Here is a 27,388-nt window from a genome sequence, read left to right as displayed (position 1 = left end):
GTTTGGCCAAGACAGTCTAGTTTTTTAGGCTTCTCCAGGCTTCTTCCAAACCAGTAAATTGGCTGGAGTGGGCATCAACTAAAAATTGGATTCATCACTGAAGACAACCTTAGCCAAATGATCAACAGTCCAATGCTTGTGATCCCCAGCGAAGAGTAACCGGGCTTTCCTCTGCCTTTCAACAGTCACATTTTTCAACAGTGCCCAATCATTTTTAAGGTCCCTGGAGGTCTGATGATGATTCCTGACATGGATGAGTGCACGGTGCATGTTTATGTCGTGGGGTTCTTACAGCAACCAGCTAGCAATTTGGTAATACCAAGTTCGGCTTGTTTTTCTTGATGTAATGAACGTCTGTCTTGGAGATCTTCAGTTTTTTCGCTCCCTTTCGCTCACTCATGGCAATTTCCAGGAGTACCAAGATGGCTGCCTTTGTTGCTTCACATAATTCTTTTGTTTGAGGCATTATGTGAGAGCTGACAACTTCTGAGTTGTGCTATGGCTTGAATGAAAGCAGGAAACCACTCTAGGCCTTTGCATGTGCAGTGCTGCTTATGACATGAAATGGCCTCTTATATACCCTGGGAATACAATTAGGCTTAAGCATGTCAAAGAGGACATAAAGTATTATGTAATCAGCCGCATTTTTTATTGTGTCCATTGTATTCTTCAGGTGATATACCTTTCACATTTTACCATCGGAAACCTCATTTCATCACCATAATGTCAGATCTAACCCAACTGACACACGAAGCTGTGCAGATTTAGTGCTCATTAGTCATTAGAACATGTGATGCACAGACAGTTGTTTCTACTTCTGCTGATACATCAGTCAGTGCAGCTGTCACGGTGAGTGGGTGTGAATGAGTGTCTGGACGAGCTGTGCTTTCCTTTTTTTGCTGTAGACACGGCAGTGACCTCGGCCCCGTATACGTCAGGAGGTGACCTTTGGTCAGGATGATGTCCTTATCGCCCGCTCTGGGTGTTCCTGTGGCAACACTGTGGGACTTTCACACATCAAGCTGGAATGTCTGGAATCTAGGTGTAATTTTAGGGAAAAATTTTTGGCTCCAGCTTGAGAAATCCATGTTGGGCGAGCCCTGGCTTTGTGTGTGCGCCTGTCTCCCAGTGTAGCTGCTTACATCTGGACCACATCTTGAGACACTGATCATATCATATCAAATCATGTATCAAAATTCCTTCTCGCTGGTTTCCATTTTGTGGTTTTCACTTCTATTCTGGGACATTTTTAGCATTTCGGTGTGTGGAATTTTGGTAATTACTGTATTTAGTCTCTGGCTGAGCGGGCAGGACATCTTAAATCATGTCTCATTTCTTTGTTTTGGATATTTTTGGACTGCTTATTACAATTAAGTTGTATATTACAACATATAAAGCCATGCACCTGTAGTGTTTTCCCTACCGTTTCACAAGAGGTATTTCAGAGGAAACACCTGGAATTTAGTGGTGAAAGTATGTTTGCTGCAGTTCATTATGTTATGTAAATGTTAGGAACATTTTCCATCTGCTTCAGTGTTCTCCCCTTCATCTCATCTTTTTCCTTCCTTTAAAAAGGTTTATGACTAAGATGTTTAAACTTGCACTTTCAGGCTGCCGCCAACATTCATGCAAGCATGTTGGATGAAGACAAGCAAATTTAACTTGGTTGACATTCTTGAGTGATCATTTAATAAACGTAAAAATCTGTCTATTTAGCAATACTGTTTGATTTAAAGTCAGTAGAATGAAAAATTACAGTTTGTATACAGTATAGTTCTGAGACATCTGATGTCAATAATGGCATAAGAGGAAACTTTTGGAGCTAAGATGTAGAAGGCTAGATGAGAAGTAGACAGAACAGAAACACAGTTTAAGTGTTTATTGTGTTTCAAATCAGTCTGACCTGCATAGGGTGTGATCCAGTGATTCCCATCATCAAGTTTTTATAATGATACAGAATAAGTCAGAACAATCAACATCATGAATGGAGTATACCTTGCCTGTTTTTATGCTCTCTCTGTCTGTTTCAGCAGTCACAGCTAATCTGTGCAAAACCCTGAAATGATACCTGCAGCTCTGGCAGAGTCAACTTGCCAGTGACTGGAAAACTCTTAGCAACATACGGTGCCAAAACCTCAGACACCAGTTACCAGCGCACTTGGAGCTGTTTTCCTTTTTTTGCGTCAGATATTGTCCTAGGAGAAGATTTGAGTATTATTTGTGGCTGTTATAACCCACAGCTTGTTTGTTCTGAGTCATACTCAAATCACAAGTCATGGCCAGTTGGCACCACCCAAACCAACAAATGGGCAGACTCAAATATTGTCTGGGTTTGCTGAGGTCACAAATGTTAATGGTACTTTTAGAGCTGACTGAATGTGCTAGATTTTAATTGGAAGTTTCATCTAGTAAAATGACAGTAACCAAAAATAAACATCAGAATTAAAATAAATATTTTGCTTTTATTCAGCAATGCTGTCTCTGATTTTTATGATTTTAGATGTTCGTTTCAACAACAAAAAAACAAACAAACAAAAAAACAGACTAAAGATACATTCATACAGAAAGTGAAGCAGACTTGCATCATTGATGTTGATTTGACCAGTGGGCTTTGTTTATTTACCCCAAACAGCCAGTGTACTAATTGCACTTTAGCTGTAGTCAACTAACCACTTAGACTTAATTTGACTGAAATTGCATGCAAATACAATTCCCACCACATTGCACAAAGCAATAAAAAAATAAAAAAATGTTATAAGTGAGAAAACAGGGACTGAGGTAAGCCAGCTTTCAGCAGACAGTGAAAGTCAAGGAATACCACTGTTTTCATCATTCAGTCATTCACTGTAGCTGCTTGCACACTTCAGTGTTCCCTGCAGTAATCTCATGCCTTTGTGATTTGTTTCTCACACACACCTGTTAACAATTCCTGCATCAGCTTTTTAATATACAGTCCACAACAGAAGCAAGTACATCTCTTTGCAAAACCACTTAAATGTCAAATGATTCATAATTGTGTCACCCCTTAAGCACATAATTTCTATGTTGCCAAGTAGAGTAGAAAGTCTATGCAATTAAATATAATACACCTGTGATCACCAACACGCCAGTTAGAAAATGTGAGATCACATAAACAAAATTAAGTACACCTGTGAGTTCCAATTAGCCTAATTGCTTGAATGTGACTATAAAATGACTTGTGAACACCGGAACTTTCTCAGTTTTAAATCTATGGACCGTGTCTTTCTGCATGTCTGCATTGTGGCTCCACATGGAAAAGAATTGTCATAGAAACTGAAAAATCTGTTTGTGAGACTTCACAGAAGATGACAGCCTGCTGACTTTGCCCTTTATTAAAACCCCAGCCTGGCTCTTGACTAAGTTACCTTCAACACAAGACAATCTGAATTCTTAATTGTTGTTCTAATTGCATCCTGTGTTGTTCTGAGCTGTGACAAGAAATCAACAAAGTTACTTCATCTAAAGGGGGACATAAACGTCTGTATGGCAATCTATTCAGTAATCGCTGACACATGCAGCGCTAAAATTTAAAAAAAAAAAAGTCAGCCTAATTGTGAAGCTAGAAGAAAAGGCAGGAGAAAGGATTTGTCATCTGCAAACTAACTGAAGATTTAATGGAAATATAGCTTTAGCTCAGATAGTTCTGTCTGGACAAAAGTGATGGACAATCCATCAAGCTGGCAAGAAAAACAGAAAGAAAGAAAGTAAAATTGGTCACATTTGTAATCCTTAATGAGCACCTGTTACTGTCTGACTTCACTGTCAAACTTCTCTACAAAGTATATACCAACAAATCATACCGGCAGGGTTCTACATCTGTAAAAATGATTTAAGAACTGCATAGCTTTAGCACACTGTCATCTCAAAGTACCATTACAACAGTGCTGCCTCCACGCTGAGGTATTTTGGGGTTGCTCAACAACTTTGAACATGTGTAAGACATTTTTGCTCCACTGTGACAGATTTGGAAGAGTGGTTATTCTTTCTTCGAGCACTTAGCTCAATGAATTGTTTTGTAAGATTTACAGGACAGATAATATTTTCATTACTTTGCCCTGCAGTTTTGCATTCATGAATCGACAAAGACTCCAGAGGGCTTTCCCTGCATACCATCACATACCAAAACAGTATTCACCACAAATGAATTGGAGTCCTTGTACAGGACTTGGGGGTTTCTTCCACAAAGTCTGCTGTCAGTGAAGGTGATACTTTACTGTCTGGGAGCTTTCCAACATCTGTGTGCTCTGGAAAATGTGTTGAGCCCTCTCTGCTTGTCTTGGTTTAAATGGGCAGATATGGTTTCACTATGACTTACACTAGGACTATGTTCTGTTTACACCATCTTTAGTCATAGGTCAAGCATAATGAAGCCAACTGATCATCTAATAGCCATATTTTCAGTTTCATTAATGAGCCAGAAACTCAAAGTTTCCTGCAAGCCACGATAATGCCTTATTACTGAGTCATGCTCACAGTTCTTTGATGAAAACCAGTCATTTTATTGGAGTTCTTTGAAAGTTGATCCTGACAACTAGTGAAACGATTACCTATTATAACGCAGTCCTTCCAGCCTGTCATTCTCAGAGAGCATGGTAAACACATGGTAGTGGCCAGGAAAGCATTGTTTTCAGAGAAAAGTTGAAGCAGTACATCCATACCGACTTACCACCTGGAGTCCACCTGCCTGGAACACACATACTTCCCTCTGCTCTATCTTTCTTTCCATCTACTTCTATTTATAACTCAACGCTGGATGTCTTTCTGGGCCACCCAGATCTGTAAGAAATGGCTGATGTTGACATTCAGGAATCTAGCGTTACCTTCGACTGAATTCTTTTTATAACGAAAGGCTCACTTTCTTTTTCAGTAACAGGCTCCAATCTTTTTGCTGTAGTGTTTAGTTTGAGTCCTGCTGTGGCTATGACAGTATAATCTGGAACATTTTATATCTGTAACAGGGATATAAATATTTCTACAATGCAAGCTTCTAAAATGTAAAGTTTTCATCCACACTCTTGATGTGGTTCTATAAACAGTGGCGTTGGTCTGTAGGTTGACTCGGTTCGTGCCTTTCCTGAGGGGGAACTGTAGTAACTCTGTGACCCCCTGACGTTTATTAGCCATCATCAGGTCAACAGTTTTCTAATACTCTGGTTTATGACCAGACACTACCAAACTGTCATTTCCGTCAGCCTCAGTTGCACTTTTTGAGATCATCTGCACACTTTAGCATGCTAAGATGCCTAATATTAGCATGTTTGCACTGGCAGTGTTATGTTAACATACTGGCACTAGCATTCGATCAAAGCAGAGCTGTGCTTTAAGGTGGCAGCTGGTTAAAATAATTGATTTTTGTATAAATATTAATTAAAGATAGACCTAGGAAAACTTATACATAAACATGTATCCAATAGAGGCTATAAATAATCCAAGAACTTTATGTTTTGCAACAAAAAAAAATGCTAAAAATGGACAAGAAACTAGAAAGATTTAGTGTGTCACATGTTCCTCTTGCATTCTCTGAAGTTTATCCAAAGGCAGAGCAAAGTATCTGCCCTTTTCCAGCATTATGGAGATTCTTGATGTAAAAGAATCTGTCTAAAAGGCATAAACTTAAAAAAATAAGGCATTACATCTATTGTGTCTGTTATCGTCTGTACACGTTTCCACATTTCCATCTTGAAACTACAGCTACCAATGATAGTCTCCGAAACATGGATTTAGTGTTCTGGGGTTTTATATATAACAAATCTAAGGAGTCAGTTAGGGCAGGGCTTTCCATATCATCAATCGTCTTCAAAATCAGTCTGAAGTTTGAACAGGTATGGTTGAATTACTCCAATAATACAACTTGCTGTTGGTTGTAAGTGAGCTGGTAAACTAGAGCTGCAGCGACTAAGAAGAGATGGGTGAGGGGACAGACAGGAAGGGATTATTTTTATTGAAAAAACATACAAATATGTCATTTTAATACATGAAGATTCTTTTTTTTTTTTTAAATCAATGAATGGAGACAGATTTTTAAGTGCAGAACTGATATATTAACTGAGCTAGATACAGCACTGCTATTCTATTCAGTTATTACTCACAGTATTACAATAAAAAATACCCTTGGGCCCAAAAAGCATTCTTAAACCATAATTATAGAAGAAACGGTTTTTAAAAAATGATGACAGAACACCTCCAGCTTAGTTTTTATTGCTTCTGTTATGAATTTTTATTTGACTGTGGTTTCATATCAGTAAAACCTCCCTATTGGCTGGAAAAGATGTGGGTGGGGCCAGCAAAGAAGATACTAATGCAATAAAGCAAACAGCATCAGTCAGGTGAGCTACTGTCCTTCAAGTGAGCAGGTGTCATCTTTTATTTGGTATAGATAGACAAGATAAGATACTTTATTGATCCGTTACAGGAAATTACTTTGTCACAGCAGCTACAATCATAGTCCAGACCCCACATGTAACACTAGACATAACACAATTAGGCACAAAATTTTGTTGCAGTATTATTATAGTATTAAAACATACAACAATTGTAATCCTATATCCAGTTGTCCTTAATATATCCATGAAGTACAGCCTTGTGGTCAACACATGAATTGTTTAACGAAATGGCAATATGTATATGTATACAGAGTTGAGTCAGTCTAATCCTGCTGTAGTTATTTATTAATGAAGGAGCTCAGCTATGTTGCATCTCACAAAAGATTTCTCCTGTTTTCTTCTAGGTTCCTATTTAAAGTCTCCTCAGGCTTCTTACACAATGGAAGAGATCACGATGATTCAGGGTTCATGCCAGCGTCAGACATAGTTTATACCATGGAAACCAGAGGAAAGAAAGGGATTGCATTTCTTTTATGTCTGGCCCCAACACATTTAGGTTTCATAAGTATTTGGGCACTTTGGGATGACAAATTGAGTAGTGGAAATATATGGTCTATTTCCATCCTTTCAAATGGTGAGCAGCTATATCTGACTCACCAGCAGCTTGTGAAAACATCGGCTAGATAGAATCACGTCTACATAAATTTGAATTGTTGCGGTAGAAGCACTGCAGGTTGTTTGACTTGCAGACGACTTGGCTAATGTATTTTTCTCCCCTTAGCTGATGTTAAGCTGTGCAAACTTAGAACGCCACAAGACTGGAAAGAGTGGGAGGAGAGGAAAAAGAGGGGAAAGAGCTGGGGGTGGAGGTGTATGTGTTTGGAAGTGGAAATGGGCAGCAGGGAGGAGGAATGTGAAACATTTTTGATGCCGGTCCAGTGGCTGTTTACACGGTAGTCAGCTCGTGACATCAGAGTCCAGACTTTATAAATGTCAGCAGGCGCAAGAATGAGCAGTTAGCAAACAGCTGCTCCAGTCGCACCACACCGTCACACAGGTCAGTGAGACAGACTGAGCTCCATCAGCAACACGAGCCCTCATGGACCGACTTCTATGTGACTGTGTGATTGCTTTGGCTATACTGATGTGTGTGGCTACACAGGTGAGGCCTGCTCCTGATTCTTTACATATTTCTTTTTTTATAGCAGTCTGTTCTGAATGAGATGGTTATGTAGTCATGAGAAAGTGTTGATTGTAAGTGTGCAAGGATTTTTGTCACTTTAGTATTATTCGATGAATAAATACCATTGCAGAAAATGTCCATTCATCCATAATTAGTCCATTTAGTGTATTTATATTCAGTTATGTGTCTTGGAAGAAATACAACAATTTCCTATGACTGCTACACTAATTAGAACAATTAAAGCAAGACATGCAAATATGATGAGATGAGCACAGCCGATTATTTTAACAATTATGAAGTGATTTAATTTAATCAGTGTCAGAAATGACAATGAAATCTCATTTACTTGACCTATAGCCCCAAAACCTATAAGTAGTCTATTTATGATGACACCTTACAACGTAAAGCTGATAATTTGATCCTCTTTTGTGAGAATCTCATCATTTCAGTACAAAAGATAAGAATACTGATTCATGGCAACAGATTGTATGATTTGTGTTATTGTGTTGCTTTTGTGGTTTAAGATTGATTAATAGAAGGGAATTGCATTTTTATGCAGTTATGTGTTACCTTGTTAGGCACTGTGTGAAGATAATTGGTTTACAGTGTTAGTTAAAAAGCACTAAAGGGATTGTTCTGCTTTGTTAAAGTGAGACTGGGCTTGTCCACATCTCGCCTGCATTTTGGCTCCATCACGTACATGTAATTGGAAACAGGGGTTTGGCCTGACTGTGATGAATACTGATGCAGCTTCTGGGAATACCAACAATATTTGCTTTACTCCTTCTTCTATAAAAGTGTAGTAATGAGAGTAATCATTTCAATAATGATGAGGCTTTGGGTCTTGATAACAACAGCGATGTTTTCAGTACCAGAAGGTGAAATCACGTTTTCACCTTTTGTTCTCTTCATGCTTTATCATCTCCCTTGTTCCCGTGTGTCTCCCTCCAGGTGCTGTGTCAGCTGTGTGACAGACCCTGCTTCTGCCCTGGTCCTGCCCCTCAATGCCCAACAGGAGTCCCCCTGGTGCTGGATGGCTGCCAGTGCTGCCAGGTGTGTGCCCGGCAGCGAGGCGAGCCCTGCACTGAGATGCTCCCCTGCGACAGCCAGAGAGGACTGCAGTGCGACTACAGCGCCAGCTTCCCCGGAGACCCTGGGGAGTGTGTCGGTAAGTGCCTCTTCTAAAAAGCAAACAACAGGGTCCATGTCTGTGTGGGTGAGACAGAGGGAAGGACATGCAGGGAGGGGGGCAGAGTCTTGGTTTGTGTGACACACAGACAGGTTATGTTTAGAGTCTGCTCAGCCGAGTGGGACGGCCTGCCGGGTGGCGGCGATTTGCCCAGACTCCAAAACTTCTATTTCCAGGGTTGCTGTTGACACATTTCCTCTAATGACTGCCCTCTGAGCATGATAGATTGCAGAGACAACCCTCGTGGATTGAAAAACAGACGACTCAGTTTCTCAGCAGAGGCCTGCTTTCCCATAGAGCTACATAACCAGTGGCAGGGACAGCAGGTCTAGTGTCCTCACCTCTCTCTCTCATTTTCACCTAACCTAATCGTTTCGCTTCCTGATTAAGTTTCCCACATCAATCCAGGCTGCAGGTGTGGCCATGCAAAGACGTCTTCTGTGCTGTGTTTCTGGTAGGTCGGGAGGATCTGGGCTGTGAAGTCAATGGCATCACTTACCAAGAGGGCCAGTCGTTCCAGCCCTCCTGTGACACCTACTGCCACTGCAGAGGTGGAGGGGTGAGCTGTGTGCCAGCCTGTCCCCTGAATGTGCGTCTTCCCACTCCAGACTGTCCCAACCCACAGCACATCCGGCTGCCAGGGAAGTGCTGCCGGGAGTGGGTGTGTGAAAACCTTGATAACACAGTCATTCAGGACGCCATTACGGGTGAGTTCATCATCAAACGTGTTCTGATGCAGGTTGTGTTCTAAAGTAGATTTCTTTGCAGAAGGTTTGTGATACACTTGACAGGAGCAGGTAGACATTTAGAAAATAACTGCTTTCTGGAATTGGATGAGAAGATTGAGGCAAATGTAATACCCAGGTAGACAATATTACAACAGAAAGTCAGTCAGGCCAAACAGAAAGAGAAAAAGACCTGAGAAGTAATAGCTGGAGAAACAGAAGTAAACACAGTTAAAAATATAAAATGTCAATATTAATAACTGATGCAAATACCTTCATAAAAGCACCAACAAATGCTATATCCCATCAAAGGAGAAGAAACATTGCAGTTACACAGGAGCAGAAGTACAAGATTAATCAGAATAAAAGAAAAAAATTGAATAAAAGAGACAACATCACATAAAACCGTGTCTATAAAAATGGTTTTAAGATTCAAAAGAAGACGTTGAGCCTTGTCTCCTCATGTAGGTCGTTCCAAACCCTTAGATTCCAGGTCTTGACTTTGGATCAGTCAGAAGGATTTAAGGCTCCAAACAGGCTCATATGGGATCAGCATCTCTGTTCTATAGCTTGGGGTCGGACCCTGACAATTGTTAATCAGTTCTAAAATAAACAAGGAGCCACTGAAGGGAAGCCAGGTTTTCGGTGACGTGATGTTGTTTGTTAGAACCAGGAAGAATGTTTTGTGTACATTATATATGAAGCTGCAGTCTGGCAGCTGCTTAGCTTGACACATAGTCTGGAAACAAGGGGAAACAGCCAGTCTGGCTGGATCCAGAGGGAACAAAGCCTGGCATTTCCTTTTTGTTAAGGATTAAACAAGTGAAATGTGTTAATGAGGAGCTTTAGAGGTCCTGGAAGGAGAGTTTGTTACTATTAGACCGAACCAAGATAGGATTTCCCCTCCTTTGCCATTCATTATGCTAAGCTGAGCTGAGCTGAGCTGTTTCCTGGATGTAGCTTCATATTTAGTGAACAAACCTAAACACTTCCCAAGAAAGCAAACAAGCGTACCTCCCAAAATGTTTAACTAGTCCTTTAAATTTCACCCCTGACATCAGAGCTGGATATTTCCAACATATTTTCCAGTGTCTGGGTGCCAGTGCCAGATGTGTGTCCACGGCTGGATTCCTCAGCTTCAGTTGTTGCTCGGTGATGATCAGTCCATATGTAACATAATCCTTCATTCATTTTTATGAGCTTTGTCACTGGTGGTCATGTCTGGAAGTTTTTACTGGAGCTTTTTTGCATTAAACCAGGGTGTGTCTTGCCAAAGGAAAACTCCCAAAGTCCAAATATAAGCCACATTTTTTTTGCTCAAAACATTTTTTTTTCAGTCACCATCTTTCATAACAACCACAGCTGCGAGACAATTAAACATTTGAAGCCATGTGACGGTATTACTCCATTAACAGGGGTGTGTGAGTGTGTCTGAGCATGAGACGGCTGTTAGGGAAATGAAGCCAGTCTAAAAACATCTGGAATTCCAAACACGGTCTGAGTCAAACTACGTTATGAGAACAGAAAAGGAACATTTTGTTCTTGAATTCAAAACCTACGATGTCATGCTTGACAATCAGCTAAGTGTCATGACTTTTGCATGTTGGTTTTGGGAGGAAAATTTGCTTTGAACTTCAACATGCACGAAATCCAGAGTAATAAATGGAGAATTTTGTGAGCAAAAAGCAAATAAGCGAATGAAAGAGATGGAACACACTGCTTAATGCACAACCTTAAATTGTGCGAACAGACCAACACTACTGTGTCTTCATCAGAGATAAAATGGACAAAGACATGAGCCAAACACATGTAATGTAAACCAAGTGTACAGTTGTCATTGAGTAAATGATTGAACAGTGATTTTATAAGTCCAAAAAAAGGAATTGCCATAGTCAGTGTCCAATTGCCACAACCACAACACAATGTCAGAAACTAAGGAAAATAAAACTCTGTTGACGTTACAGAGATACAGGCATGAAAAATACAAACAAATAATAGTTTTAAGAGATAAAACAAACCTACCTTAAAGCTACAAGTATAAAAGGTGTAACTGTAAGCATCTGTCAAATTAGACATGCTTGCAGATCAGCTGATATGACTTCTGCATATTAGTTTCGGGAGTTAAAATTCAGTGTTATGGATTTTGGGAGTTTTAATTTTTTTGTGAGCAAATACCAACCAGGTGAGACATTAGGGTTACTGGAAGTGAGGAAGGTGAGTGAGCTGGTGCAGCATCTAATTTAGTTCAGAGAAAAGATGGAGAAAACTATTCACCCACAGGGATGAATGTTGTTTAGCCTGGAGGACTTGGTGGACATAAGATAAAAATATTGGTGAGGTGAAAGGCACAGGTGCATGTTGATGTTCTAGAGTACATGGAAAATCAGATATCATGGTTAAATAGTCAGAAAAATTACACTCTATGGGTATTCATAAATACAAAAGAAAAGACAACTTTGGTGTTCAGAGAATCTGATGGAACTTACAAAAGGCTGTATAATCATTAGCTGGTTGATGCTGTTGACATAGATGTGGATGGTGTGTCACTTTGACATTTGCTGCCACAAGGAATTGTGGGACGCAAAAATCTCCTTTCCTTTCATAAAGCATGGACAAGGTAATTTTATGGTAAATGAGATGAGTAGGAAAACACTGCAGTAACTTTCCTCAATGTTTAAATGTTTTGATTGCTCCCACTTCGATACACTGCAAAATCCCCCTAGTTGCTGCTGCCGTCACCGGTATTTTACTGTATTTCTGCAATGTTACAACTGTACTTTACTTAAACAGTTAATTTCTGTATAATAGATGACAGCACTCTTCAGTAGAATATGAGGTTCTCTGTTTAACACTGTAATTAAACTTTAGGATGATACACTGTATTTACATAGTGTTGCCACTGTAATGAACATTAACAGTAACTGTGGTTACCTTAAAATTTAAAACATTTTCTCGTGTATGTAGAAACTGTGAACTGTGAACTGTTTTCAATCACAGTTTACAGTGGATGACTGTTGGTTAGTTAGTGTGAAGTCTTTCTGGCTTGTAAAGCTGGGAGGCTAACTGGTTGTGCTGGGGCTTGTGGAATGGCACAAGTAAATGTCTTTATTTCTTAACAGCTTTTATTTTACACCTCCAAGTTTACAATAACCACAAGACACAGAAAATTATTTTCATCGTATGGGACCTTTAATATCAAATGACCACATGACATCAAGCTTGGAATCACCTCATGCCTCTGTGATGCAACATAAACTGCTGATACAGTTGGAATTTCTGTCTTACTCCAACCATTGTTTTGTCTGGTTTTGCTCCAGCCATGAGACCAGACCGGTTGTGGCCATCCCTGCCAAGGGATCACCCCCTAAACCGACAGGTCCAACCCGCCTCCACCTGTGTGGAGCAGAGCACCAAATGGAGCGCCTGTTCCCAGAGCTGTGGGGCTGGGGTCTCCACACGCGTTTCCAACCAGAACCCTGCCTGCAAGCTGCAAATGGAAACTCGACTTTGCAAAGTGCGACCTTGCCACTCTGTTCAGTCTGCACCCAGGAAACCCACGGTGAGCTCCAACAGCAACCTGAAAGCTTATTACTGCTGTCCACATCCTGCTAAGTTTCACCTCTACACAGTAAAAGGGAAAGTTTCTTCTGCAATTTTTAGCTGTAATTTTTGTCCAGTTTGAAAGTTGTTTTACAGATTTCCCCTGTTTTGTTAAGATAATATCAAATAAAATCATTTCAAAAGTATAGTTTTAAATGTTGGCTACAAAAAACTAAGGAGAAAAAAACTAAACAGGCTAAAACTGTACATAATGTTAGCATCAAAGATTTGTGTATTTATGAATAGTAAATCATTCCTATGTAGTGTGTGACTGTAAAATTACTGTTTTACTGTATTTAAATTAGCTCCAAATATTATTTTACAAAACATTTGTCTTCACCTTCTTAAAAGTTTTTGATATTACAATACTCCACCATTTTTAACATATTTTTTTCTGGCACTCTTTGCTTCCAGATTTTTAGGGTGTTTTTGTGCATGTGTGTGTGTGCTGTTTTTAAAAAAAAAATATTTTCTTACAGTGTACATACAGTAGGGCTGCAAGGTGGTGCAGTTGGTAGCACTGTTGCCTTGCAGCAAGAAGGTTGCCAGTTCGCGTCCTGGTGGGGGCACCGGAATCTTTCTGCGTGGAGTTTGCATGTTCTCCCCGTGCAGCGTGGGTTCTCTCCGGGTTCTCCGGCTTCCTCCCACACAGTCCAAAAACATGTTGAGGTTAATTGGTGATTCTAAATTGTCCGTAGGTGTGAATGTGAGTGTGCTTGGTTGTCTCTAAGTGTGGCCCTGTGATGGACTGATGACCTGTCTAGGGTGTCCCCTGCCTTCGCCCTAAGTCAGCTGGGATAGGCTCCAGCCCCCCCGCGACCCTAGTGAGGATTAAGCGGTGTATAGATAATGGATGGATGTACATACAGTATATTCTACTGTGCTTCTGTCATGAGTGGAAGATGACAGTTCAGCCACACCACAGAAAGTGGTTTCATTTGATAGACTATGATTGTCAATACAAGACAATACAAGACAATACAATACCTGACAACAAACTGAGTGGTCAGACAACACAATGAGGAGAGAAAACCTTCCCTCGAGTTTTTGTGTCTGTGGTCTACAGACCTTTTAACACACACAATTACTGCAACAAAATTAACTTCAGTCATTCAAATGAGTACAAACATTACTCAGAGGCAGAGCTGCTGTAGACTGACTCTAAAATTAAACTGCTGAATGCCAATAAAAATGGCAAGTGCAAAGACTTTTATTGTTACGTCTGGTGCTCTTGCTACTAACTACAGCAACGATTATTGGGTGATTGTGCACAAAATAGCAAATGTCTTACTTCATAGACCTGCAATTAGCGTGTGCGCTTTAATTTACACTAACCAAGACCTTTCCCAAACCTTACCCTGCAGTTTTTGTTGCCTAACCCTAACCATGCACTGACTATCTTTAATTTGCCATAATCACTACCTTTCGCTAAGCTTAGCCAAATCATAGCCGTCATGAGCACATATTGCAGAAAGCAAGAATTTTTAAAACATTTTAAGATGGTTTTGCAGAACCAGATAGAACTGATTTTCTTGACTGGCAGCAGGTTAAATGATTAAAACTTTGCTCTCGAGAATATTTTCCCAGTAAAACATTGATATGCAGGTCAAAGACATATCGGCATCAGGGTTATAACTGGACTAAATGTGTGTATATTTTCAGATTTGTAAAATACACTGGACCCATCGGTATGTTTCAGTATGTGTTGGGATCTGCTACAGTAAAGTAGCCACATTAAAACCTGACATCTAGAAATCTTCCTCCTTATTACATCTCTATATAGCTAACTGGGTTTATCTCTTCTCATGTCCTCTGTATACTGTTTTCACAGTGGGGACAGCAGGGACGCTGCAAGGCGAGCTACATGTCACCGGGGCCCATCCGGCTCATTCACCAGGGCTGCTACAGCACTCGAGCCTACAAGCTCCGGTACTGTGGGCAGTGCAGTGACTCTCGGTGCTGTACGCCATACCAGACCACCACTGCCGAGGTGACCTTCCGCTGCCCCACCGGCAGGCTGCTGCAGCGAGCTGTGATGATGATTCACTCGTGCGTCTGTCACAGCAATTGCCCCTACGCACCATACACTAACCCTGCTCTGTGGGGACTCAGGCCCTGATCGGTCTGCGTCAGTGCTGAGAACTAAAAGACTTCAGTGAGAGAAACCTGAAGGATCCCCATGTGGATCGACTAAGGATGGACCTTGAAAGAGAAAATGATCATTATGAGAACTGTGACTCTGCTGGGATGAACGTTAATCTTCACACGTGGACAAACTCTGTGTGCACTTATTCACAACTCCTATATAGTTCTGCACCTTGTAAAGCATTGATCTGCAGGTCTTTAACCACATTCAGAGATTGAAATTAGTTGGCAAATCAAACAAGCAGACTTTATTTTCAAAGGTTAAAAAATGCTTTATAAGAAAATAGCTGAAATACAGGATATGCAGGGGATATACAGACAGGTGACAAACTGAAAAACCAACACAAATTGTCTTTGTAAAGTGCTGAACCACTGTGTGCATCCCAAATATGTCCCATGGGTGTTTCTTTAGGTTACGATCTGGTGACTGTGAAGGCCACAGCATGGGATTCACATCATTTTCCTTAAACAACACTCACCCCTTTGTGCCCTGTAGACAGGGGCTTTGTCATCCTGGGTGAGACCACTCTTATCAGAATAGAAATGTTTCATCAGAGCATAAATACATTTGTAGTGATTTACAATGAAACTTCCCTCTAAGATGAAATGGAACCAAATCATGCCAGAAAAATGCCCTTCACAGCCTCACAGAGAAACCAGACTCCCTCATTGTTGGGGTCAGCGGTTCAGGTTTTTCCTTTAATTTGTCACCTGTCTGGAACTGTATAACCCACAAGTTATGGGACTTTTTAAAGATGTGCACTGACTTGGTTTCTCAAAGACTTTGTTTCCTCCAGAGTTCAGACAGAACAACAACCTTCTTTGAGTACAGAGTACGTGAGCATGCAATGCTGTCAAAAGTGACATTTTAAAATCACCTTGAGGCATCATGCAATAAAAGAATCAATTTCCCCAAATTTTTAGTCAATTCGTGCAGAGCATCTTAGCTGTAAAAAGCTGAACTGGTCATATGGAGCTCACAGTTTTGGTTGGGATGAGAAGTTTGTTTGTCTAACACTTGGACTTTATGACAAGCAATTCTGCATAACTCTGTCTGGACCAATAACAAGAGTACAGTTTTAATTTTTAAACCTAAACTATAAATTGAGAACACTGGACCTCAGTGGATAGAAGATAGTTTTGAAGACTTATTTAGGTTGCTGACTTTAAACCTATGTCCATATTGGTGATAGAATTGTATCCAACAAAATGACTCCGACCTTTGTGTTGACAGATTTTGTTCTCTGATATGAGCAATGAGTTTTTAAGTTGTACAGTTTTGTTGTTGTGTATGTAGTCGGATGACATTGCACTTATTTCTTCACTTGGTGTTTTGTTGTAAATATTTCTGGTCAGATGTGTCTTATGTATAGTGAAAAATATTTGAATATTTTATATATGTCCTGCATTCTTACTCCCAGAGAATTTTGCATTTGTGATTGATATTTTTTTTCATACTGCAGTACTCACAGATTAAATAGATCTTTTGTACATATGTACCTTTTTCCCAACATTTCACTTCAGCACTGATGACTAATTGTTCCCACTAAACATCTTCTTGCTGATGAGCTGTTGGAAACATGTTTGAAGCACAGAGAAATACACATTGACACCACTGAGTTACTCATTTTATCTAATGACTAGTCTCAGTATTACTGGCTTCTACGTCAGAGTTCTTCACTTCTACAGACACGTGCCTCTGAGGGGTTTTTCCACTCAGATCACACAACTTTTCACATCCTGACATCTAGTGGGCTGAACGTTCATTTTCCGGAAGCAGGTAGTTGTTTTTAAATCTGCTGCAGCTTTCTGTGTGTGTTTTGCATGTTTTCCTTAGACCTTTATGGGTACTCCAACTTCCTCCCATAGACCATAGACCTGCATGGTAGGTAAATTATTGATTCTTAATTGGCTGTTGATATGAATGTGGAGATTTGTACAGTGTGTATCCTCCCTCTTACCCCAATGCTGTTTCCCCCTTCAGGATAAAGCAGATACAGCTGATGGATGAGCACAATCTTAGACTTTTAAAAAGCCCTGTGGTATTATTTGTGAACTCAGCAGCATCTCACTGCATGACTTAGCTGAGTCTTAGGAGACCAAACAATTTTTTTTTTTTATTAATGCTGTTAAATCATTTTAATGACAGTGTGGATTATTATGGTATGGACGCAGCAGCAGCCTTCAGGAAACAGCAAGAGTGAACATTTAGTGTCTTGTCTATCCCAGACGTTCATTCCACAAAACTTACTAATTAAATGGTCCTGAATGACAATAAACTTGATTTGATTTTGATTGGAAATAACATAACAGAGGCAGAAGTTACTTTGTTAGTGTCTAAAAAGAAAACACAATTAGGCTATTAGTAATGTCTTGTCACTGGTATATACAATTTACTAAATGATTTGACAAGTACAAATAAAGCCAACAATATGACAGCATTTGTTGAGAAAGACAAAATTCCATAGATTTTATTGTAATAGAAGGCAAAGTGCAGCTCGGGTAAAATTTAGTGTCAGAGAAACAGCATGTGCTAATTCTTCCGCAAAGAAATCATTTCACGACAGGATGTGGTAAACTTCCCTCAGGCAACACCTATCACCTATATACAACAGCAGAAATCTAACACTGCTATGGTCACGTTTATTCATTCTGTTAGCCACAGAGTACAAAATGCACAAAGTACACAAGCTATTCATAAAGTCTAAACATTTCATTTTAATTCAAGAGATTTTAAATTTCCTTTATGTATTCCAAGAATCTATCTACACAATGATTAATTAGCTATAAGGGCAACTGATTGTGTATAAAATCATATTTACCCTGCATTCCTGCCTGTATTTAAGAACTTCTGGTGGCTACATGGCATGGACATATAATAGCCATGAAATAAAACAAAATATAGATTTGTTTTATTCTCCAGATTTGGAGTTGTGCAAGAGGCTTAGGCTATAGGGCTAATTTCAGTTTCCACTTCTCAAATTGTCACCGTCACAAAAAGGTATTGTCAGAGTCTGTGACTTGTTGTCACTATGTCTTTACTCAATGTGCATCAGCTATGCGAATTAAAGGGCATAACAGTGAAAAGCTGGACTTATTTTTATCCTTACATTAATTATGGTGTTTAATTTAGTTTTTGTTCCAGTTGCTCTTCTTGTACTTGATTAGTTTGTATATAAAATTTAATATGAATATTTTGTTGTTTCCCAAGTGTCTTATTTGTGTTGCTACAACTTTAATTTTTCTATTTGCCTACAGTGTAAATGAGACCTTCTTTGTTTAAGTTTAAATAAAGGTCAAATGAATGCATGTGATTTCCTGGATAACTGAAGGTGCATAAAATCAAATGCAGCCGATAGACGTAAAAGAGGAAGTCTTTAAATCCTGTGTGATATAGTTTTTCTTTTTAGTTTTTTCTGTTCCGAAGAACACCAGCACCCAGAGGAGCGAATCTGACTGACTCCTTCCCAGAAGACAGCAGAATACCAATTTTCTGCCTTTTAACAGACAGAATGAAGAACAGCTCTTGTCTAGACATCAACTTTGACTTTAAAAGCAAATACCTGCCTCCAGTCCTCATCACAGTGTTCATCATCGGTGTGGTGGCTAATGGACTGGGACTGAAGTCTCTGATGCACAACTGGAAGAAACTGGGGATTGTCAATGTCTTTGTTCTCAACCTTGGACTTGCAGATATTTTGTATCTGCTCACACTCCCGTTTCTGATGGTGTACTACAGGAAAAATGAATGGATCTTTGGAGAGGAGTTCTGCAAGATGACAAGATTCTGCTTCAACCTGAATTTGTACGGCAGCATTGGGTTCCTCACCTGCATAAGTGTGTACAGGTACCTGGCTATTGTCCATACAATGAGAGTGATGGGAAAAATAACTGTCACCCACTCTGTGGCTATTTCAGTCATGGTTTGGCTGTTGGTGACTGTTCAGATTCTTCCAGACATGTTCTACCCCAAAACAACATACAAAAACAACACCATGGATTGTTTTGACACCACCTCTAAAGACTATGTTGAGGATTATCTGAACTACAGTCTTGGATGGACATTCACTGGATTTTGTATCCCATTTCTCATCACCCTGGGCTGCTATGGACATGTGATTGCTGTTCTCTGTCGTACAAATACCATTGACAAGGTACTGAAACAAAGATGTTTGGTGTTGTTGTTCATCTTGATTCTTCTCTTCTCTGTTTGTTACATCCCCTTTCATGTACTTAAGAATCTCAACCTCTGGTCAAGAGTTCTGTCCAAACAGCGTATATGCCAGAAATGGTTTAATGGAGTCTTCATCGCTCATCAGATATGTCGTGGCCTTGTGTGTCTCAACAGTGCTCTGAACCCTCTGGTTTACCTCAATGTAAATGAAGGTATTTGTACTCAGCTCAGACAGCTTCCCCAGCGAGCTCGCCAGGCTTTCACAAGGCTGTCTAGTCAAGATCCTCTGGCGTCAATTTAAAATGTGTGATTGAAATGGAACACTTTCTTTACACACCTTTCTTTATCTGAGACTGCGGCACATTTACTGGACTGGTTCAAGATTTGGATCTATGCTTGTCATATTGCTGGCATTCTCAAAAAAAAAAAAAAAAAGCTCATCTTAAAGCAATGTACTTGAACCAAAAACTGAAGGACCATGTGTTGTGTTTATGGCTGAGATGCTAAATGCTAGGTGTAGCCTGGATTGTTGTAAAAGGAGAAGTTGGTGGTGTGAATGCGTGTAGATAAACAGGATGCAAATGGTATGAGGTTTCCTGACTGCTGCGACAAACATCAGGCGCACAGCAGAGGAAGCTGAAATGCCACAAGCAAAGAGCAATTGAGTACTTTCTGACATGCACAGTTGCAATAATGTTAACACCTTTTGTGTTCCTGGTGCCTCATGATCATGTCTGTTTAACCCTGAAAAGTTGTGTGGTTCAACCGTCTCCAGGCGGTGGTTTAGGCGGGCTACAATTACTTTATGTTCACGTTATGTTTTGCTATCTTCTGTGCTAATAAATCACAAAAACAGCAGGACAGTTCAACAGCTTTATTGGCAGCTTCAGATCGACATTCCACTCTGACCCTTCACCCCGTCCACAATTTTAAGCGCTGGACCAAAACAACAGAAGGTAGGAACCCACATTTGGGACATAGAGCAGAACAAAATATCTAACTAAATAATTAATGAAACAATATGTAAGGTACCACATAAATTAATACCAAAATAATAAACAAATTAAACAAACGCAAATGAAAGTCACAACATTATCAAATGTACTGTTACTTTTATTTATTCATCAGTGTGACATTGACAACATGCCCCAAATTTTTTGATCAACTATGATCTCACAGAATTTCAACACGTCATCAATATTGTGGAATGTAAATTTGAATACATCCGGTATTGCTTCCTTTTCTTTCTTTTCCATTTTCTCCTCCCAGACTCTCCTATACTGCAGAGCAGCCTCAGCCTGTTACTCCTCCTCCATGCACAGACCATCAGGCAGGTCCACTACAGCAGAGAAGAGTTTCTGATTGGCCTCAACCCACTCTGCTGCACATTTGGAATCATGCAGAATACGCACGTCAACCGAGTCCTATAGAAAAGACAAAAAAAAAATATTGTCTTTCTGTACCATAATGCTGCACCAACAGTATCCAACCAATATATGCTGTGAAAAAAGCGTACCCCTTCCACTGGTGTGTTCACATCAGCAGGTCTGATGAGAGGCACCATGGTCAAGTCAGTTCCGGCGCAGGCTTGACCGTGGAGGGCTGCAGGCAGGTGCCTCTCAAAAAAATTGCAGAAAAATTTATATATTTCTCGTTATTTAACCAGGAAGTCCCACTGAGATTAGAAGTCTCTTTTACAAGGGAGACCTGGCCAAGGTAGCAGCTGTACAAAATCAAAAGCTACATAAAACAGATACATGATACACAAACAAACAATAAACAGTAAAACAATGAAATAAATCCTCGAATGCCTAACACACTAATCTGTCTGAGCAATGAAAATGAAACCCTGTCAGTGAGTCCACTGCTTCCAGTCTGTATCGTACCTGCAAACTTATATCTGAGGCAACCCAAAATCACATAGTGTAAAGATGCCTCAGATCTACAATAGGGTTGACCACATGCATAGGTGTAGATGTCAGGCAGGATACAGGGTATGCGTCCCCCTCAACATTAAACATGTGCATAGTCCTCTACAAATGAAAACAAGAAGAAAAAGTAAGGGCTTCATGTAGAAAAATACTTAAGTGTTTACTCATTTATGCAACAACATCTCCAACTGACGTGAGTCTATTTCTTCAGCATATCAAACACGGATACATGTGATGTGTTTTGAAAGTAATGGAAGCTTTAATCATGAGCGGAAATCTTGCTGAAATCCAATTATTTCTGATAGGATGCGACTTCAGATTTAACCATTTACTTCAGAATGTTTGATGCTGAACAAGTGATGCTCTGAAACAAAAATGACAACAAAAACTTTGTCATAGACTAAACATGTTACATCATTGGAAAGGATTTGATCAGGTGAGTAAGATTATGTCAGTCTGGAAGTTTGAAGTTGCTCTTGCTCAGAGATATTGACCTTTAAACTTTGACTTTGGTGCATCTTTAAAAGCTTCTAATTCAACAAGGAAAGAGGCTAGAATCATGGGACCAACTGTTATACAAAGCTCTTGACTTCTACTATCATGTAGACCTTGTCTTGATGTTTTCACCAGCAGGGGGCATCACAAAATGTGGTAAAAATTGTATTTCACTTATGTAAGTATCAATTTCTTTTGTAGGCAGTCCAAATAAACATGTTCCTCATCAATTTAAACCCCTAAATGCACTTAAAGTTTTATATTTCACCGACCATTTAGGAGAAACAGCTATTTTGAAGAAAAAGCTACAACTTCCAGTACCATTACAATACAACGTGATTCAACACACCATGAAATATGTAGTTCTTCTTGGAGTTTACAACTAGGGTTGTGTTTTTGTATTAATAAACTAAAATAAACGGATTGAAGTACTGACAAATGTGCTACTGTTAAATTATAATACATGTAGTATGAAATAAGTGTAAAAGAGTACATCATGTTGTGGTATTTTCTGTGTTTATATTGCACCGGCAGTGTTTGGGGGAAATTTGTGCTCGTTGCTAAGGCAACCCGTGCAGCCTCACTGTAGACCCGGGCTGTGTCCGAAATCACTCCCTATGCCCTCTATAGTGCACTATATAGGGTGCATGCCATTTTGTAGGGGTGTCCAAATGCTAAGTTACATATGTTACACCCTATATAGTGCACTCAAAATATCCCACAATGCACCTTGAAAAGTAGTGTACAGCCGATGGTCACTCACTGAGCAATATGCACCGTCATGCATTGCGCGAAAGGCAATGAAACTGGACGAACGAGAGCGCGAAAAATTCCCGCTTGTTTTGTTAAATTTTATTTTACCCGGACAGTGAACGTTGCTAAAATTGCGCCGCTCGTTTGTGATTTGGACATACTGCACCACTTTATTTAAATTGCTTTAAGTTACTCCTGAAGAAACGCTCTCTCATCTGGTATGTACAGCAAAATGACAATAAACTTGACTTAATTTGATTTCTTAGCTACACAATAAACTGTTAATTTGATGTGTTTGTAATACGCTGTTGTGGCACAAATCGTGGCTAGCGAGCGATGTAATTAATAGCTCGAGTAATGTTACTTTGCGGAGGTACTCCCTATATAGTGCACTATATAGTGATCACTATATAGTTAGTAGGAAGTAGTGATTTTGGACACAGCCCCGGAAGAGATCTGTCCTACAGGGTCTGTAATGTTTTTGTTTGTACAGTAGGTGGCGGTAATGCACCTGAAGGTTGGATGCCAACTGCCAAATCAATAGAAGAAGAAGCAGCTGCAGCAGCTAGGCTAGGCTAGTAGCTAATGTAGCCAGCCTAGCTAAAAGCTTCACAAAGCTACAGATACATTCCCCGCCACTGGCCCTTTCAGTTTCAAAAGTCATATTATTCATTGCTGCGATCACAGTACATCTTCCAGTCTCCGTTTTCCTGCACGTGTCCTTCTTTTCAGAGTTGTATTCGTTTACAGAGAAATGAAAGTAACGACGAACATGTAGCCCAAACACAGTAAAAGCACTTGTGTTTTTCTTGTATACTTTGTCATTTCTATTTGAATGAATATGGAGTTTATACATAGCGCCGATGTTTGCAGAATGTTAACATTGGTCAGTGTGGGCGCACACATCTTTATAGTGATCTCTATAGTTAATAGTGTGGACCGGCCATAACAGTAAAATTGGTTAATGCCTGACTGACGGAAGAAAAGAACGACAAGAACATCCCAGTATATGTGCTGTCTAATAGGGAAAAAAAGTGTCCCAGACACGAAAGATAATTCCAATTGAAATGTATTGGTTTGAAATTCGTGCTAGGGAACACAAAAAAGTTGGGCAAATCGTGTCCCAAGACATGAAACAATAGATTAAATTTCGTGACTATTTCACAAATTGCCATGAGACTGGGTTGACACAGTATGCAATATGTCAAATGTAGTATGCCAAAAATACCCGAATGCTCTATGACATCTGGTCCGATTTTGGCAGCATTTTTTCACACTACAGAATGCGATGCTCAAAGTTTAAGCCGCATTATTTTGACATGGTAGCATGTTCCAATTGTACGTGTACTGCATGTTTGTACGTTGTGACGGCAGCTGTGGTGTGTATGTAAAGTAAAAAGAACAAGTATGTGATTTGGAATGCAGTCCGACAGAGGTTTGCTCTTCCTGAAAGAGGTGCAGGTGGCAGTAACTCAGTTTGATTTAAAGCTTCAGACACTGAAAATGAAACAGAGCTAAAATCTAAGGTGTTATCTGCTTGACAGAATTACTGATTTGTCCAGCATTTTTGAACAGATACTTGAAATACAATTTTCTGGGCAGAAAATGGTCTTGTGACTAGTTGGTTATGTGATTGAAATACAGCAAAGCTCCATTCAAGTACAGGGGTAAGTAATCAAAATAAGTTCGTTTCTCATTGAAAAAATGCCACATGCACATTTAAAGGGGCTACTGGCCCAAACGAAAGACATAAAAGAGGACAGAACAGTAAATCATGTTTGTTAAATGACAAAAACTGATCCACAGGAGAACAAAGATTCAAAAGCAACACAGAATGCCCGAGAGCTTTACAGTATTATCCATCCATCCACCGTTTAATCCTCACAAGGGTCGCGGGGGGGCTGAAGCCTATCCCAGGTGACTCAGACAGGGGACACCCTGGACAGGTCGCCAGTCTGTGACAGGGCTACACTTAGAGACAGACAACCAAGCACACCCACATTCACACCTACAGACAATTTAGAATCACCAATTAACCTCAACATGTTTTTGGACCTTGTGGGAGGAAGCCGGAGAACCCGGAGAGAACCCATGCTGCATGGGGAGAACAAGCAAACTCCTTTACTGCATTATAATATATTCTAATTTGAATTGTCTTCTGTTGTCTGAATTTTGTATTTTCCTCTCCATAAGTTGATGTAGAAAAGGCACAAACTGATGCATTAACAGAGTTACAGGAGAAGAGTTTGATGCTCAAATTTTCCTGGGGTAGGACACCCAGACCCTCCCCCAAATGTTCAAACTGAATCTGCACCCATAATTCCATTCATGCTGTGATAAACTGTCCCCCAGACTTTATCATTCAATCTAGCTGCCGTTGGCATAAACACGTATATTTTCCATTTACGAATACCCTGATAAGATTCTAAGAAGAGTCACTATGTAACAGGAAGGAATGTTTATCATAGTTACCACTCTGCCTCCTTTAAATCATTTTCTGCTTTTCAAGAGACACAATGAAGAACAGCTCTTGTCCACGTATCAACTTTGCTTTTCCAGGAAAATTCCTCCCTCCAATCTACAGCTTTGTGTTCATCATCGGTCTGGCGGCTAATGGATGGGGACTCAAGTCTCTGCTGCGCAACTGGACGAAACTAAAGATCATCAATGTCTTTCTTCTCAACATTGGACTTGCAGATATTTTGTATCTGCTCACACTCCTGTTTCTGATGGTGAAAAATGAATGGATCTTTGGACAGGTGATCTGCAAGATGACAAGATTCTGCTTCAATCTGAATTTGTACGGTAGCATTGGTTTCCTCACCTGTGTAAGTGTGTACAGGTACCTGGCTATCGTGCATCCAGTGAAAGTGATGGGAAGATTAACTGTGTCTTACTCTGTGGCTATCTCAGTCATGGTTTGGCTGTTGGTGACTGTTCAGATTCTTCCAGACATGTTCTATACCAAAACAAAATACAAAAACAGCACCAGAAAATGTTTTGACACCACTTCTAAAGACTATGTTGAGGATTATCTGTACTACAGTCTTGGATGGACACTGACTGGATTTTTCATTCCACTTATCATCACTCTGGGCTGCTATGGACATGTGATCGTTGTTCTCTGTCGTAGAAATACCATTGACAAGGTACTGAAACAAAGGAGTTTGAAGTTATTGCTCTTCATGATTCTTCTCTTCTGTGTTTGTTACATCCCCTACCACATACTGAAGAACCTCAACCTCACGGCAAGAGTTTTGCAAAGACAAAATGTGTGCAGAAAGTGGTTTAATGGAGTCTACATCGCCTACCAGATAAGTCGAGGTCTTGTGTGTCTCAACAGTGCCCTGAACCCTCTGGTTTACCTCCATAGCATGGATGATTGTCTCGCTTCGCTCAGAAAGCTGCTCCACGGAGCTCTTGAGGTGTTTAGCCAGACGCCTCGAACAAACTCTCACAGTGTGCCTTTGAGACAAATCACAGACGTTTAGCACAAGAGCAACATGTTTTAGTGTGACATGTTAAACATCCTGTGTTTTATATTTCCTAAAAACAATAATGATATTTTGTCTTCAGTAGTAATTTCATGCTTGTAATACAGACGCTGATTTGGCGCAAAAAATGTTAACATGGAAAAAGAAGTATTGAAATACACAGCTGAAGCTCATCAGTTCTGTGTCTTACACCAAAATACTGCAGAATCCAGGATTTAAAAATTCAAAGCTTTGAGGTGGATAAAGCAGTCATGTTCTCCATTGTATGTTGTCAATGCTTTGCTCAGTTTGGAAAATTGACTGACCCTGTTCTCATAGCTTCTGCTGCTGTTATGTGACAAAGGTTCCTTCTGACTGTGACACAAACCTTCAGCTCTCCAGGGACTCTTTTAGTGTCACCTGGCTGTCACACTCATCTCTGTTCACCACCGCTGTTCTCGTTTCCTCTTATCCTGCCTTGTTACAACAATGACGTGTATGGCATTCAAAACCTACCCCACTCTCATTCTTTTGATGTGATGATTCAGTCATATAATCATGTTAATAAACAATTTATCTTATACATGGTGTCTACCAATCATTTCAACACGCCAGCCAAGATCAGATTATAAAAAAAACAAACCATTATTGCACTATTCCATCCCATAGGGGCTACATGGTCATCAGTGTTGGTTATTCCATGTCACGAAAGTCCAATAAAAATATCGTTGATTGATACATAAAAAAAATCGAACTAAAATAATATGTGTAAACACAGTTTGAACCACAGATCTATAGTATTGTGGCACCATGAATAGATTGTGTTACCCTTCCTTCTGGTTATATTTAACTTTATGTCTCCAGTTTGGGTTTTTGTTGCAAGTCATATTAATGACCACCAGGTTAAAGGAGAATTTAGAGGAAATACAATTACTAAGATACATCAAGATCTCTCTGGGTCAGTTACTACTATCACTTCGCTATGATGTAAAAAATAATTTCTAATAAAATCTAAAAAAGGCAAGGCAGTTGGTGTTTCTTTTTTCCTTAATGTTCAGTGTGACTAATCGTAACACCTCACTGCAGTTGTGTGACTCACTTGTTTCACACAGGATGCTTGTTCTTTAGTTTACGAAGCAATGATGTTTCTATTACTGACACCTTTAAACACATATGGTGATCTGTCTGTTTTCACAAACACCAAAAAAAACCCAAAAGACAACAACAGCACTGCACAATACTGTTAAAAAAATCTTTACCTTTACAACTCTGCTTCAAAAAACAGCTGAGTATGTAAGAGTAATTCTGCTTTGTGAATGCACAGTTATATTTTCACATGTTTTAACTACCACCAGAGGGAGTCTCTTACCTGCCCA

The 27,388-nt window shown here is 39.8% G+C and overlaps 2 protein-coding genes and 1 long non-coding RNA gene across 4 annotated transcripts; 2 read left to right on the top strand and 1 right to left on the bottom strand.

Annotated features, from left to right (window-relative positions):
- The first annotated feature begins 7,363 nt into the window (after positions 1 to 7,363).
- On the top strand, positions 7,364 to 16,751 carry ccn5 (cellular communication network factor 5). 2 transcript variants are annotated; one of them, XM_008287929.1, is made up of 5 exons: positions 7,364 to 7,506; positions 8,479 to 8,695; positions 9,175 to 9,423; positions 12,759 to 13,000; positions 14,873 to 16,751. In XM_008287929.1, exons 1-5 carry the CDS (start codon positions 7,444 to 7,446, stop codon positions 15,158 to 15,160), a joined length of 1,059 nt encoding a protein of 352 aa, XP_008286151.1. In that variant the 5' UTR covers positions 7,364 to 7,443; the 3' UTR covers positions 15,161 to 16,751. The 2 variants fall into 2 exon arrangements, with proteins under 2 accessions (XP_008286151.1, XP_008286143.1); XM_008287921.1 differs by having other exon boundaries at positions 14,864 to 16,751.
- Positions 16,752 to 17,412: 661 nt separating this feature from the next.
- LOC103362046 (G-protein coupled receptor 4-like) lies at positions 17,413 to 26,586 on the top strand. The gene is made up of 2 exons (XM_008288299.1): positions 17,413 to 19,651; positions 25,034 to 26,586. Exons 1-2 carry the CDS (start codon positions 18,699 to 18,701, stop codon positions 26,028 to 26,030), a joined length of 1,950 nt encoding a protein of 649 aa, XP_008286521.1. The 5' UTR covers positions 17,413 to 18,698; the 3' UTR covers positions 26,031 to 26,586.
- Positions 20,456 to 21,107, bottom strand: LOC103361738 (uncharacterized). Its single transcript, XR_520419.1, has 2 exons — positions 20,877 to 21,107; positions 20,456 to 20,784 (listed from the first exon to the last, which is right to left on the bottom strand). It is a non-coding gene; the product is annotated as an uncharacterized LOC103361738 (long non-coding RNA).
- Positions 26,587 to 27,388: the final 802 nt, after the last annotated feature.

Source organism: Stegastes partitus, unplaced genomic scaffold (genome assembly GCF_000690725.1).
Source record: "Stegastes partitus isolate 25-593 unplaced genomic scaffold, Stegastes_partitus-1.0.2 Scaffold12, whole genome shotgun sequence".
In the NCBI taxonomy this organism is placed as follows: domain Eukaryota; kingdom Metazoa; phylum Chordata; class Actinopteri; family Pomacentridae; genus Stegastes; species Stegastes partitus.
Note: the sequence above shows the minus strand (reverse complement) of the source record. Positions and strands in the feature narration are given on the sequence as shown.